Source organism: Larus michahellis, chromosome 3, assembly GCF_964199755.1.
Source record: "Larus michahellis chromosome 3, bLarMic1.1, whole genome shotgun sequence".
Taxonomy (NCBI): domain Eukaryota; kingdom Metazoa; phylum Chordata; class Aves; order Charadriiformes; family Laridae; genus Larus; species Larus michahellis.
The window spans coordinates 48,494,289-48,509,419 of NC_133898.1; the positions used below are offsets into that span (position 1 = coordinate 48,494,289).

Below are 15,131 nucleotides of genomic sequence, written 5' to 3' on the forward strand. Positions count from 1 at the left end.
CATACTATGTTATCTCTCTGGCAGCTTCATTTTAGTGCTGAAGATCAATTTAACTGAATGGCTATGGTGGCAACTCTCAATTATTTCCCCTCCTCATTTACTGGTTGTCCTTCCTTATCTCTTATCCATTAGCATAATATTTGTTGATCTTTGAGTTACTTGGTCAGGGAAAGAAAAAAAAAAGAAAAGATGAATAGGTGGCAAAAAAAGCAAGCACTTCAAAAAATAATAATTTTAGCACTTTTAAGAAACTGCCAGGAATTTCTGGCTTTTATCTTTATTGAGAAGAGAGCATCTTGGTAGACACAAGGTATATTTTGACTTTGAACAAACTGCATAGCAGTCAAAATGCAGGGAGGCACGTTCAATAATCTCTCTGAAAGCCTGAATGACATGAATTTTTATTAAGAAAGAATAAAAGTCATGGTCTTTGTCACAGACACAGTCTTGCCAGTAAGACATGAAGATTTAGCTTTGAACTACCACTTTTTCCAAAAGCACAATGAAAGAACGAGACATTTGATAATGTCAGGCCCATTGTGCCAAAGATGAATGCTGAATATCTGCTGTTCATCACACTGGGGAATAACTGCTGTGAATTCAGTGCCTTACCAACATTTCAGATTTGCCTGGAAGCTTTACCAACTGCAGGCATAGCTACGCAACCAATAAAGTCACTAATATGGACAAAAGTTTGACATTTCAATGATATTTTTGTAAAAATTATTATGTCTCACTAGCCATAAACTTGGTATCTAACATATAGATTTGGTTGCCTGTTGTACAAAAGATGAGAGGAACAGTGTGATCAACAGAATCCCAGCTATGTTAGCTTGCCCTTGTTTCAGCCATATTGATTTGTCTGTCGAGCACCAATTTTATTAAATGCCCACTTGAAGCCAAACAGGAGAAAAAAAATAAAAAAAAAATTCAATCATTTTTGTGAAAAATGGGACAGTGTTTTTTTGGATAATTTTTCACAGGACAATTTAAGCAATTCTTTTTAACCAAAATTATTTTGCCCATTAAAAAAAATGCAAGCAAGTTTGCCATTTCTGTTTTAGACAGAAAACAAAAAGTTGCAAAACACATTTCAAGCATTTTCCACTTAAAGGTTTATGAGAGGTAATTATAATCAAGCCATCCACATGGAGAGAAAGTTAAAACATGAAACACAGAAAAATACAGGAGAGCCTGGAAGAGAAACCTGGTACTATGAAACTGCCTACCATTTTGGAGTCTGCCTCCCAGGAAATGTACATACCTATAAGTTCATTTCCAATTTTTAAAGGCTCGTTTCATAACTAAACACTCAGCTTTTATCTTTATGTCAGAAACTGCATAGTAAGTATCTGTTGGGCCATGACTGCCCACTGAAAGTCATTGATTTTCAAAATAATCCATTCCTACATAGGATTTGCACAGAACTGTAATTTTTCCACATGTTAAAAAAATAAAATAAAATAAATTTTAAAGTTAACAATTGGACTTCTATGGCAAAGACACAACATTCCAAGATGAGATGTGCCACTGAAGTTTTACCAAGTTTCTAGTAATATTCAAATAATAATATTTCAGAAGTCACTACAAGTAAGACTTCTTGGAAGCCACAATCCTGACTAATTCAATCCATTACACCCACAGATTTTTGCACAAATACACAAGTGGCATTATAATGCAAAGAAGTTTCTAACAACCACATTATTTATTATGAATCTTATTTGCTTTATGTTTTTGATTTCCAATCTTCAGAGTAATTTCTAAGTTGGACAATATGTTCCCTGAAGAAAACCAGGCTGGAGAAATACACGTTTGTGTTCAAATTAGAATTTATCCATTGAAGTTCTACAAACTATGCCATTCAGGAGTATCAATTATATGAACGCAAAACTATTCTTATTTTATCCTCTAAGAATTTGGGATTTAGAATAAGACTTGAACAGCCTTCAGAACTGGTAAACATTACAGTAAAAACATTGAGGTTGAAAGAATATAGGGCAAATTCACACTGCTTGTGAAAACTTCACATAACCTGCCCATCTGTAGTCTAATATTTCTGCAGCTGGAATACAAGACTAATTCGGAGTCATCTCATTACCCAAAAGCCATTGCTGAAGCAAAGGCAATTCAGAATACAACAGCAGCAATTAGAGCTGAAGAAATTAGCATTCAAAATATATAAACAGCTTTCAAGTTCAATGCATTGTTAGACCAGCAATGGGAATAGACTACTAAGATCAGAGCTGCTTAATTTGATGTAAAGAGTGTTAACTTGAAACAAAAATAAAGAAGGAAAACCAGTTAAAATTGGGAAATATTTATTTTCCTTTTTTTCTTCATAGAAATAGGATTAGAATGCCAAAAAGAACTTAAAAATTACAACCTACAAGCTATCTAGTAAAATGTGCAAATGATGGAAGCTGCGTAACAAGAAATATTTATAATTAGATTGACCAAAAATGTATATATTTTACTGCAAATACTAATCCTGCAGTAAGATATGCTACACATAACCCAGCAAACCCTTCATATCTGTATAATTTTGTATTCACACAACTGCCAGATGTAAAGACATGCAATCATCTGACAGGTAAAAACAGGTATTTCATCGGCATTAATTCACACAGTAGCACTTGCACCACTGTGCCTATGGCTGCTTTGCTACACCGGTGGCCATACGTGGGAAACTGCAGGAAATTAATCATGGTAACATTGAAGAAGTGTTTTGGAGACATTTGTGCTTCTGGGAATCTCACTTACAATGAGAATTTTTAGAGACTAGTGAATATCCTGTGGCATCCAAGGAGATTTTGAGTAAAATAGCCATTACCTTTCCATTCTTTTCACGAGAACAGACTTATTTCTACTACAGAAAACAATTCTTAGACCAATGAGTACTCTACTGCAAGCAAATGCCAACGTTTCTTTGCTGATTTTTTCTTCACAGGTCAACACAATCTCCAAATGTATGAAAAGCGAAAAAACTATGAGCTTCAGGGAAGTACCAGAGAAAGACAAGCATGTGAAAGCACGTAACTAAACAGGATAGTTATTTCAGCGTTTTGTGCGTGTACAGACAAAGCTTTCATAACATTGTCATTTTTCAGAAATATAATGCTTGAGAAAGCATGAAAACCACTGCATTTAGCAGGTGGCTAGTCACATGCTAGTTCTAGTAACCCATGAAAGCAATTTAAAAATACTGAATGTGTCACAAGTAAACAGGAATTGAAGCACGCTCTCTAGAAAATCATACAAGATAACACAGTGAGTTTTTAAAAACTACGTAATGGCTTTTCCTGCCTCATTCCATGATGAATTCATAACAGCAGAACGGAATTTGTGGCACATGCTGTAGTGAAAATGACATTACAAAGACTAGATTGTAAGGAATTACAGTTTTGATGGATTTAAAAAACAATTTTTTAAAAATCAAGTTAAACAATAAGCTATAAGACATGGGTTGTAAATCCTTCAAAAATGCAATCCATATAATTTACAATAATGTTAAATTATGACCTAATTGCAGCCATCTGCTTAGCCTGCTCTTTCACCTGTGCCCCAGACCCAACTATAGGAAACACCAGCCCAAACTGTCTAGATGGAACTTAGGACCACTCAGTATTGCTCTGAATGGGTTTCTAAAAAAAGTACTGCACAACTATTTTCATGGCACAGAAAATTTTTAACATGTGAGAGCAGCTGTACAGTAAAAGAAGCAACACACTCCCTGTTTTTCTTCACAAACACATCCCAAGGCAAATACTGCAAGATAAAGTTAAAAGTTTCAAATAGGACTTTTAGTGGCTATTTCACATGTACACATCAGGACAGAGTGAAACAATGCCCTTTAAAGCACTGACTACTTACACTTCATTAAAATGGAGCAAGCCTCTGAAACAAAGCCTAAGTTAACACTTTATTGCCAAAGTCAACTGGGAAATCAATGTTTACTGAATTTATTGTTGTGACAGACTTAAAGGGCACCCACCAGTGATGGAACCTTCTCAAAGTCCCTTCCCTGGGACTCCCATCGGGGTTGTCAAATTTCCCATTCAGCGGCAGTCATTACATTCTGAAATTGTGTTTTGATCCAGGAATCAAATAGGAAATGTGGGTCTAATCACAAGTATTGTCTTGAAAAAAATCAACTACATGCATTATGAGTAAAAGTATATTTAGGCCCCAGACTATGCTGTTCCCAGTCAGAAATTTCTGTGTCAAAACCAGAGATGTAAGGCTGTTGGTATCAATGCCTTTCTCCAAGAGGCTGACAAAAGGATTTAAAGCAGCAGGGTAATACAAGTATTTAACCTGATCTGGTTCTTTAGAAGGAAAACTGTGAATGCACAACTAGGAACATGTGCTTTGTTTATATATAATTCTTTAGAGCTTCCTGCATTTAAGCAAATTAAAGGCTCCCATTCAGTAATCTGCAAGATGGAATGAAAAGCATTGAAAGGATGTGAAATGTAGATCTTGAAAGCTTTTGAGACCTCACTTAGGAGAAGGAAAAAATCCATGATGGCAGAATTAGCAATGAAGTGAAAGAAACTGGAAAAAGACTAAAAGTAACTGGGAGGAATAGGAGGGAAGGATGTCCCACAATCTAAAACCACCTCACTACGATTCTACCCATGATGCTACAACAACTTCTGTGGAGGAGAAGATGCTCAAAATATGTTTCCATAGCAATGTAAAAACTACTCATCTATTAATTTCATTATTAATATGTAATTTTTAATCTGTTCCAGACCAATGCTGATGAAGGCCAGTATTTCTCTAAAAACAGCAGTGACGATGCAATCCTACAAGCTGACTAGAAGTGGAGACCACCACAGGTAAGTGTTCGATGAGACCTCTTACTCACCACAACTATATCACTGTCTAAATCTTTTCACACTGAACCCAACCTTCAGATGACTAAGAAGAGCTTCTTTCTAATACTAGGCAACAGCCAGCTGGAAAACACAGGAAGGCTCATTCTCTTAGTATCAGCATGATCAGGAACAGCTTATGAAAAGCTAAAAGAATTTCATAATAACAAAACACAAACTCATATTAATTTAGCCTAAGGCAACTGAACAGCCAGTGGAGACTAAAAGGCACTTTTGGACAGTAATTCAGCCCACCTAAAATCTGAGAAACTCTTTGATGATACCTATGCTCCTGCTTGTGGTTACACAGGGACCTTAGGATATCCATGGCTTAAAGTCAGGCATTTCAGTTCTGTGGGATGAAAGCCAGCCAAAGAGTCCAGAAAAACCCAAGCAGTGGTGAAAACAGAATGTGCGGAAACAGGCTGAGCCATTGCAGAACTTGTGAAGTAACCCTGGAACAGAGCTAAAGGCTTATGAGACAAGATTAGTCAGGCAAAACTAAGCAATTCACACGTGGAATAGCAATGCTGGGAAATTACATCTCCAGCAGCATTAGAGAATTTAAAAATGCAGTAAAGACTACAAACAAAGCTACAGAGTGTGAGCCAAGCAGTTTTACACGTTCTTCTGGCTTACAGAAGTATCCATTTTCTTTAAAAATCTTGACACAAAAAAAGACAGAATTTCTTTTCCAAAATAACAGCATCCTGGCCCAGAAGCCTTGAATTTTTCTACCAAAAATGCTAATGAGACCCTTCTGCAATTACTGTGCTCTTGGGCTGCCATTTCCAGTGGTTGGCAACAAGCCCACAGCATTCAGTTGCTTACAATTTAAAGATGCAAAGTAAATGAATACACTGACATGCAGCATTGTGATAATACATTCCTTCACCCCACTCGTACCAAATAACAGCAACACCAAAGGGCAAATTCAAACCAGTCTAAAACCTCTTTGTTTGTCTCACTGTAGCCTGTATACCATGCTACAATGGAATAACAAACAGGGAGTTGAACCTCACAAGACATTATATACGCTATACATATTGTTGTCTTTACGCCTTACTTTTAAACCACTATTTAATCAATCGACTTTTATTCATGGAATTCACTACAAAACAGTAAGCGCTGCAAAAATTCAGGTATGACTGATGACTCTGCTGGTACCTACTCTTAGATAATGATGACCCCTGTGATGAAAAAAAAAAGAAGAAAAAAAGAAAAAAGAAACAAAACCAAACCCCTTTCATTGACACGATCAGCAGTTACCTCCTATTTTACATGTAGTGTCAAACCAAAGAACAGAAAAAAGAGTTTAGCTAACCTATATGTTTGCTAAGGATGTCTTCTTTAAAAGCTGCATAACAATGTGTAATTATGCTTTATATAAATATACAAAAATCTGAACCTGAATAAATCAACTGGCCAATAAAAATCATGAGTATGTCTTATTCAGTTAAGAACACAGAGATATTTTACTATCTATGTTAAAAAGATTGGAACCATTGGTAATGATGATAAACGTTCGTGGAGCACCATGCTAAATGATCCCAATTTTGTTAATATTGACCTGTAGTAAGGCAGAATAAAATAGCCACATAATTAGAAACACTTCAGATATACCTCATGATTAATATTTCCAATACTACATTTATGTTATCACTTTCCCAGCAATGGGTAACTTCACATCAATGAAAAGCAGATAACACCACTGAAAAGAAATCAAAAGTAAATAATATCGATCATCTGTTTCCAGCCTTCTCCGTAAAACAAACATTTATATTTATGGCTGAGGCAATACCTCCATTACAAACTCCTACTTTCAAGCACATTCAGCAGTCTGGATAAAAATTGCCCAAGAGGATAAAATTTATCAATTTCTCCCTTAGCCTAGTGAAGATTTCTCTTCCCCCGTACTCCTCCTCCTTCACTGCATAGCAGATAGAAGGAATTAATAAAAATCTTCCTGGTTATTTTAGAGCTAAATAAGTGGAGGAGGGAGGCATTTTTCACAGGTTAAGGATTGTGCCTAAGCCTTTTCTGTTGCTGTACGATACAAGGAATGTGAATCATCCTTGTCATTTGAGAAAGAAACTCACAGATAAAGAATAAGACCGACAGCCAAGTGGGAATAAAAGATGGATCAGCAGAGGAGTCATGCTAAGAAAATTTCTCTGACATCATTAAATCCAGCCCTTAAAATAGCACTGCTTATCTAGCCCAGAATTCCTCCCTTTTGGAGAGTGACAATGAAGCAAGACCATACCATAGAACAGCAAACTCTTAGGGGATGAAAACCAGTAAACAAATCGTTTTAGAAGATGAATTGAGAATAGACATCGATAATTAAAGCAAAAAGTAGAAAACAGATAACCAACACATCTTGGCTAAAATCACAGACAATTATTCAAAATGTTTGGAGGTTCACCAAGTGCCTTGTCATAGTTTTAATAAATAGAAGAAAAAAAAAAAAAAAAAAGCCCTGAGAGGCAGAGCTCCTGCACATGGTTAGCAGCTGCTGACCTGAGGCAGCAAAGGGCCACTGATCCTCAGCCCAAGGACTCCCCACTGACCCCACTGAGACACCACACCATCACAACAGCAGTCTTGTGACAGAAGAAACAGTGTGCTGTCCCCACTTTCTAAAATGCCCAAATGTTTTATTGGTATTTTTGTTATTTATTCGTTTCTCAAGATTTCTTATTTACCAGGTAGTGTTGCATTCTCACTGAAACGATGAGGATGAATCGAGAATTGGAGAAGCCGGCACAGAGTCCTCTTTCCACAGGTGCCTGCCTTCGGTCCTTCATGATCTAAATAAACCATAGCCCCAATCCCAACTAGAGTCACTGTGGTTTCTAAAACCAAATTTTTACAAAATTCAGTATGTGCTATTTTAGTGAAGGCAAGTTTGATGCTGATGTTAAAAATAAAGAAAAAGAATGATGAAATTAACTGTAGGAGTTCACAGAAAGTATAATACTAAATGTTTAACTTGCTTACCTTCATCATAAATTTCTGTAGAGCCATGAGAAGGGGAAAAAAAGAGAAAATGTGAAATGAATATTTGCTTTCAGGTGCTTAAAAATGGGATTTGTTTCCCCTGAAAAAGTGAGTGGGATACACAGAACTACAAACCACATTTAAAAGGAACATTTATCATTACAATTAGCATAATTATAGCTCGTGCTAGAAAGCAAAACAGCTGCTCAGAACAAGGCTTCATCTTTTTTTAATGCAATAGTTTTCTCAGATTTTTTTTATTTTTAATTTAAATAATATAGCACATCAAATACTTATTGCATAAAGATAAAACACAGTACAGGTAAAACAGGAGCCATGCCTGATCATCTTAAACAACTTCCTCTGCAGATAGTTTCTAACTAAGTACAATGCGAGTTGTAAAGTCCTGCATTCAAAGCGCAGTGCTGGAGAGCAACACCACTGTTGTAGTAACACATCCTATGTGAATGCATAGTAAATTAAGAAAATTAAACATTATTAATATTTGATGCAGTGGTTAAAAAAAAAAATAATTCAGTACCACATGACTGATGTCAGAAGATGGTGGAAATTTTTAGGTTATTGTCATGGAGGTGCTCAAGAATAAAAGGAGAGTGATAGGTTATGCTACATGCAGTGATTTGTTTGTGAGAGTTCTATGGGCACCTTTTCCTCTTTTGACCTCATCAGTTCATGTTTTGATATCATGAAGTTTGAAGCTGAGGACTGAAATTTGGCAGCAAATCTCTATTCCACATGAAAAGAGAGTCAAACTGGAGAGCTTCCAAGCAAGACTGGGTGCTTTCATGCTTTAATTTCATACACGCTTTTAAAAGAGAAGTATCTGTTCTCAAAGATGTACAAGATGTTCTAGCTTAAAAAAAAAAAAAAAGGTATAATCTAATCATCTCAAAATGTTCAAAGACTTCTCTCCTTAAAAGCCTTCTAGGTCTATTTGGTAGTTAGACATTTGGAAACAAATTGACCAAAATAAAGATCATGCACCCTTGTCCACCATCCCCATAAAGCAAGGATTTAAAATATAGCATGATCATTTTGGCATTACTATTCATCCCATTTCTTGTTACCCCAATATTTTGTTTGCTTTTACTGGGTGGCTCCAGAAGCTAACCAGAAGGCTTTGATGACCTGTCTACAGTAGTGTTTATGTGTAAATTCATTAATACAGAAACAAGTTAATTACATGATTAATTCTAATATAACCTTTCCTATATCTGTCAATACTGAATTTCATTTGCCATCATCCTGTCAGTTTATCAAGGAGATTAGATCCATCAAAGACCTCAGTCTCTTCCAGCTGTCATTCATCTATGAAATTTTATTCTGACAACTATGCAACCCCACTGCTTTTTCCATATTACAAGTACATTAAACAACAGTCCTTCTGTGAAACCTGATTTATTTTAACTACTTGACTGTAATCTCTTAACTAGCGTCAAATTAAAGTGAATAGCTTATCTCTTCCCTTGATTACTAAAATGATACAACAGCTTCTTGTGCTGGATTTTTTGGAAGACCAGATTTAACAATCCATTCCCTTCAGTTGACATATTAAATGAACTGTAACAAATGAGAGAGAAACAATTGTCATGTGTTTACATCTGTCATACCATGTTCTTTAGAGTTACTCTGGTTCCTTAATAATTTTGAAGATGATTTACATGTCATTCTTAGAGACAGAAAGTGCCATGAACAGCCTCCCTCAAGCTAGAAAACCTGAAAGACAGTGGGTGAGGGAAGTCTGAACAGATATATCCACCTACTGCTTCAAAACCACCGGGGAGAAAATTTAATTGTTGTAAAAATGCGTTTTCTTCATGGCAAACACTTGAATGCACATTTTGTCCACGAATGTGAAGAGAATGCCCCTGTGAAACTTCAGGCCAAGCCTGAGAAGCTACGTGCCATGAACTGTGACGGCCTCAGCTGCCCAGCTACCAGCAAATGGATGGGGCAGAGGGTTCCAGGTACTCCTATCACATGCTTCTGCAAGAACATTCTCCGAGGTTTTTAGACTAAATCCCTTCTTAGCTAAAGGCGAATGCTTACTTTGAAAAACATTCACTCTCAGCTTGGAAAAAAAAAAACAAACAACAAAAAACCAAAAAAACCCCACCCTGAAGCAAAACAACAGAAATTACACACTTCAGGTAGACAACAGGCTGTTGTTGCACAAGAAATGTCTCCAACTCATACTTTGCAGAGGGAAGAACTTTCTGCTCCTTCACACTTACTCTCTGTACCTTGTCACGACAGAGCACATGAGTTCCTGGACTAACACTAGCAATTCAGAATGCATATTTGAAAATTAAACAGACAGAACAGACCTATAACTTGAAATTTCTTAATTTCATTCTACTTGAATGAATTTCATACTCTTGAAAGGTATTGCTTACCAAACACTAACACCGAAGTGTTAAAGTGATAAAAAGACAGACTGACACAGCCAGCTGAAGAGCTGACCAGCTACGAGCTAAGTACAGAATACCAATATTGTATCAGACACTGAAGTTCAAGAATCCACTGGAGGTTCTCTACTGAGCATTCAGAAGCAAGGTAATAACTGTTCTTCTGACGTACTTCTGGACTACAAATAAGTGTCTGTTAAATCTTGTCCTACTGAAATCAATGCAAATTTGATGACTAAATGCATCAGACACCCCAGTTCACCTTTAGAATTCACTTGTTCAAGAAATCGGAATGTGCTGCAAGTTTTACATAAACCTGTTTCTCTGGCATACAATTTTCTCATAAGTTATCCTGAGAGGTAGGACTGGTAACTGAATGTAATCAACAACTGGATAATTATATTCCACTGACTGAAGTCATCAGCTGCATATGCTATCTCATCTTTTGCGAACAAATGCCTATATGAGTGCTCAATGCCACACAAATGTCATCCTTGTGGAGGAGCTAAACTCAGCACTCAGCAGCCAGATTACCTGTATGGCTTGGAACATGACTTTTAAAAAAAAACCCACAAAAACAATAAAAAAACCTTTGCAGGATTTCAAATTCATAGATTTGAGGCACACCACACCTATCGTTCTACCCGTCATCCTAACCCTAACTGTTCTCTCACTCTAAAAAGAAAATAAATAACTAAATAAAATGTAAAACCTATTGAAGCCTTATTGAGGACACTAAGACTGTGTTGTTAATGTAAATATTTACAGCTGTTTGGGGCTATTATATTATTTCATTCCCTGGACAGCTTTTGGGTAGCATGACTGGGATTCTATGATATCACTTACTATGATTGTTCAAAACCCTCCTAATTTATCATAATCTCACCTTAATTGTTGGGCTCTCTGGCTAGATGAAAAAAGCAAAATAGCAATGCTATTTTACTTGCAATTCTTGCCAAGTTTAGTTTTAAAATCCATTTAATTTAGAAATTATCTCCTGACTATATCTCTCGTACTATTCATGTAGTATTATATCTGCTTACACAGAAATATCAGGTCTTTACACTAACCTAATCAAGGAGTATTGAAAACAAGTAAGCTGAAAGTAGACGGTTTGCTGCAATTCACAGTAATTACTATTGATACACAGAACACAGCTTGAAGTTCTCAGATCTATAACATGGACTGAAGGAGTGATACCAAAGGAATCCTAGTATACAGCTGGAAATGCTAGTATTCTATTAAAATAAGTTTCAGACAGATTCGCATACAGATTTCTTCTGGAACGAAAAAGTATACTTGGAAAATGTTTGTATTACTTTCTCTTGATGATGTGAATTAGACTCGGGCTGCAATTAGCATCCGCTACAATTTATACGCTAAGGATGGAACTGCAGATGTGGTTGAATCTGTAGCTGTAGGTGAGGCATTTTAAGCAGTATTTCCACAGTCACTCCATTTCAATATGCCTGTGCATGTAACATCATACATTGCTATCTCCTCCTATTTTTCCCTCAAGATCTGTATGAAAATAACTGAGTGTTCCTATGTTAAGGCTGCTGATAGTACTCCCCACATTGAGTTACCTCTGCAGTCTATGCTATATCTAAAATTTGAATGCAAATACTTTAAACAGGGGGATCAAATATTGGTGCACAACTAGCATATTTGTCCACCCTAGTAATCTGAAAAACAAATCTATATTTAAGTAAATGAACTTAGTGTGAACAAAAAATTCTCAAAAAAAGTCCTTAGATAATTCATTTAATTATTGAAAATCACACTGATTATAAAGCATGGATGTGCAATTAATTACTTTAATGGCACTGAAGACGTATTACTGCAACAATTTGTCTTGATGAAGCTGTGTTTTGCGGCTCACTCCAAACTCTACAGCAACCCTAGCTTGTTCATCTAGTCAAAATGCACTTGTTCTTGTTATATTTATGCAGCCCACACTATCCTCAAAGCCAGAATTTATTCACTTCTCAATCCAGAGGTCTCTGTAATGAAAGCAATTATTTTGAAGTGTCAAAACCGTGTTTCCTTACTCTGCAAGCTTCTTTTCTCCAAAGAAACTGAAAACTAGTTTTGCAAATGGCATAAAACTGATCTAACAGTAACTATTTGAGGCAAAAAGAAAACGATTAGCCATTACCTTCAGCAGCAGATGTTCCTCTGTCCATTTAAAAGTTACAGGCACCCCTACAATGTTATATTTACCACAGCTTTGCCATTAGCCAATGTAAGGATGAAAATCCTTGTCCCTTGCACCCTAAATTTAACAACGAATACACTTGGTTTCCCTTCAGGTAAAAAGCTCTTCAGAGTTATCTGTTTTGAAAACAATCATTCTTGATGGCTCTTAATGCCAAATTTTCAAAATAATTTACCAACCATATATAGGCAAACATATGAAAAAGGCTAGGTTTTGGAAACCACAGATGCCCTAGAAAATCCCCACTCCTTACAGTGAATTCTGTTACAGTGCTAAGCACTTGTTTTGAAAGTCAAGACAGACATTCAGGTGCTTTTATGAGAACAGAAGTCCTTTAAAAATCAAACCCTTAAAGTATACAGCACCCAACCTGAAATCTCAAATTTGCAAACACACACAAGTAGTTGCTAATTCACAGCAACAGACGCTTTAAAATTATTTCCCTTATTTCATAAATATATTAAAAGAGGAAAAAAAATGATAGGCAGGTTGAAAGTAATTCCTTTCACCATGTATTACTCAATTTCAGCTTATTCCATTATTATTATTTTCTCTGTAAATAAGATGTATTTGAAATTTAGTAAATCCCTCCAATCAAATGGTGGGTTCACCCCACCTTGCTAGTTTCATTAAAAGCAGAAAAGCCATTTTCAAATATGAAATGGGTGCTGGGAAGGAAAAGGTAAGCCTTGCTTCCATTATTTTTTACATTTGGCAAGATGTCTTAAACTAATCTGTTTGATTCTGCACTGAAGCAGACCTACAAGCCCTCACAGTCATCCCTGCTGAGAGACAAAAGGAAAAAGCCAAAGGTTCAAGGAATATCTTAGGCCAGTTTAATTCTTACCTAGCTTCAACTGCCAGCACATGCCTTACTGTAGAATAAAGATTGTGGAAGAAAATTACCAGAAGAACGATAGTCATTCAACAGGAAAAGCACAGCAGAATTGAAGTAATTCCTTCCAAAATTTTCGTTAGCACACTTTACAGGTTGGAACAGCTCAGAACTGGATGACTTTAGCTTATGCTTTGAATGGCGTGAAACTGCTTGCAGCTAAGTTCAGTTGCCAATTTGTAGCTAGTTTGACGTGAAGCTTGTCTGACTTCGGCTCTGGGCTCAGGCTTCAAGGTGTCCACAGATACGTAGACATAACTGAACACACGTGCATTAATCTTGTGTGTTCTACACTGGAAAATGGCTTATGAATAAATATATGTATTAGAATGAGTTGTCTGCACTCAGTGACAATGCAGCTGTGCAACAGCCAGCCGCCTGCTGCATTCATTCGGTATGTCCACCTGCAGCCCACCATAAGACCTCTGGAAACACTCTGGAATTATAGAGGGGGTTAAAAGCTGCTTTACAGGGCAAACTGAGGCTCATCTGAGAAAGAATTATTTCATATTTTAAGTAAAGCCAGCACCCACTCCATCACCGTCAAATAGGAGGTTGTCTGGATTACAGAATTAGTCTATTAGGAAAAGTCTTTAGCTGATGTAACTTGGAACGAAACATTTTCATCTGCTGTCATGGGAACCGTTTCCTTTTAAAATGGTTTAAGGACACACTGGCAAGCAGTCTTTCCAAAGCGTAAGATTTTGACATTACTAAATTCTGAATTAAAAAAAAAATAAATTTAAAAAGCAGATCTGACTTCTATTTATGCAGGTAATACTGTATTTTCCAAGAGCACATTCTTTGAATACTTCAGTCAAAACAAGCCATGTCAGACTGTAACCAATAAACTTCTGGCTGACAATTTTTCATGCATTGGGAAGTGTGACTCTGTACTACTGAACTTCCTTTTTATTGCTGTTTTTCTCTTTATAGTAAAATTCTTTATAGGAATGAAACCACAGAATCTAAAGTTTTAGAACCAAGCCCTCTGACTTGTAATTAAAAAGGTGGTCAAAACGAGAAGATAACCTGACTATCTGTATGGCTTAAAAACATTCCAAATAAATCGATATAAAAATTTTCTGGTTGTCACCAGTCACCAATATCAGATAGCATATCAAATATGCTGTCGTACTGATGCAATTAGCTAAAATTAATACTTAACTACAGTTATTGTTTAATAAATATTACAAACATCTACATATATATGTCACAAGACATAGACGTGAATACATGAGTAGAAAGGGTGTTGAATAGCCTAAGCCTCCAGTTAATGTACTCACCTGCAGAAGTCTCAAGCAACCTATAATCTGAGTCACTACTTACTATAAACATGCAATAATCACAGACTGAAGTTCTGTAATGTCTGGTTGACATAAAGTGAGATGAGTGCTTTAGCTGTGTTACTGGCCATATACCAAAGGATGTCTGAGGTTTTTTCTGGTCACGTGCAGCTCAATAAAGTATTAAGAAATGAAGGAGGCCTATTATGGTGCAAGCTCTCAGAGAGGCTTCTAACATTTTAAATGTGAACAAACAACTCTACATGTACTTTCATGAGCACTAACTCATACGTATGCAGATGTTAAAGATTACATTGGAGAAAAACATACATAAATATGTCCCATACAGGACAGTTATATCAGATACTCAAACAAATATGCATGGTATACACAGACACATTAGGAAAGGCCTTAACAACACAT

The 15,131-nt window shown here is 36.3% G+C and overlaps 1 protein-coding gene across 9 annotated transcripts in view; it reads right to left on the reverse strand.

Annotated features, from left to right (window-relative positions):
- The window catches only part of RYR2 (ryanodine receptor 2), a 422,851-nt gene that overhangs the window by 252,987 nt on the left and 154,733 nt on the right, over positions 1-15,131 (reverse strand). For 7 of the 9 annotated variants that reach the window (XM_074580039.1, XM_074580036.1, XM_074580032.1 and 4 more), the window contains exon 5: positions 7,881-7,895. The exons of the other annotated variants lie outside the window; for them this stretch is intronic. In XM_074580039.1, the coding sequence (XP_074436140.1) occupies positions 7,881-7,895 (15 nt within the window). The remainder of the gene's footprint in view (positions 1-7,880; positions 7,896-15,131) is intronic. 9 annotated transcript variants of the gene reach the window in all.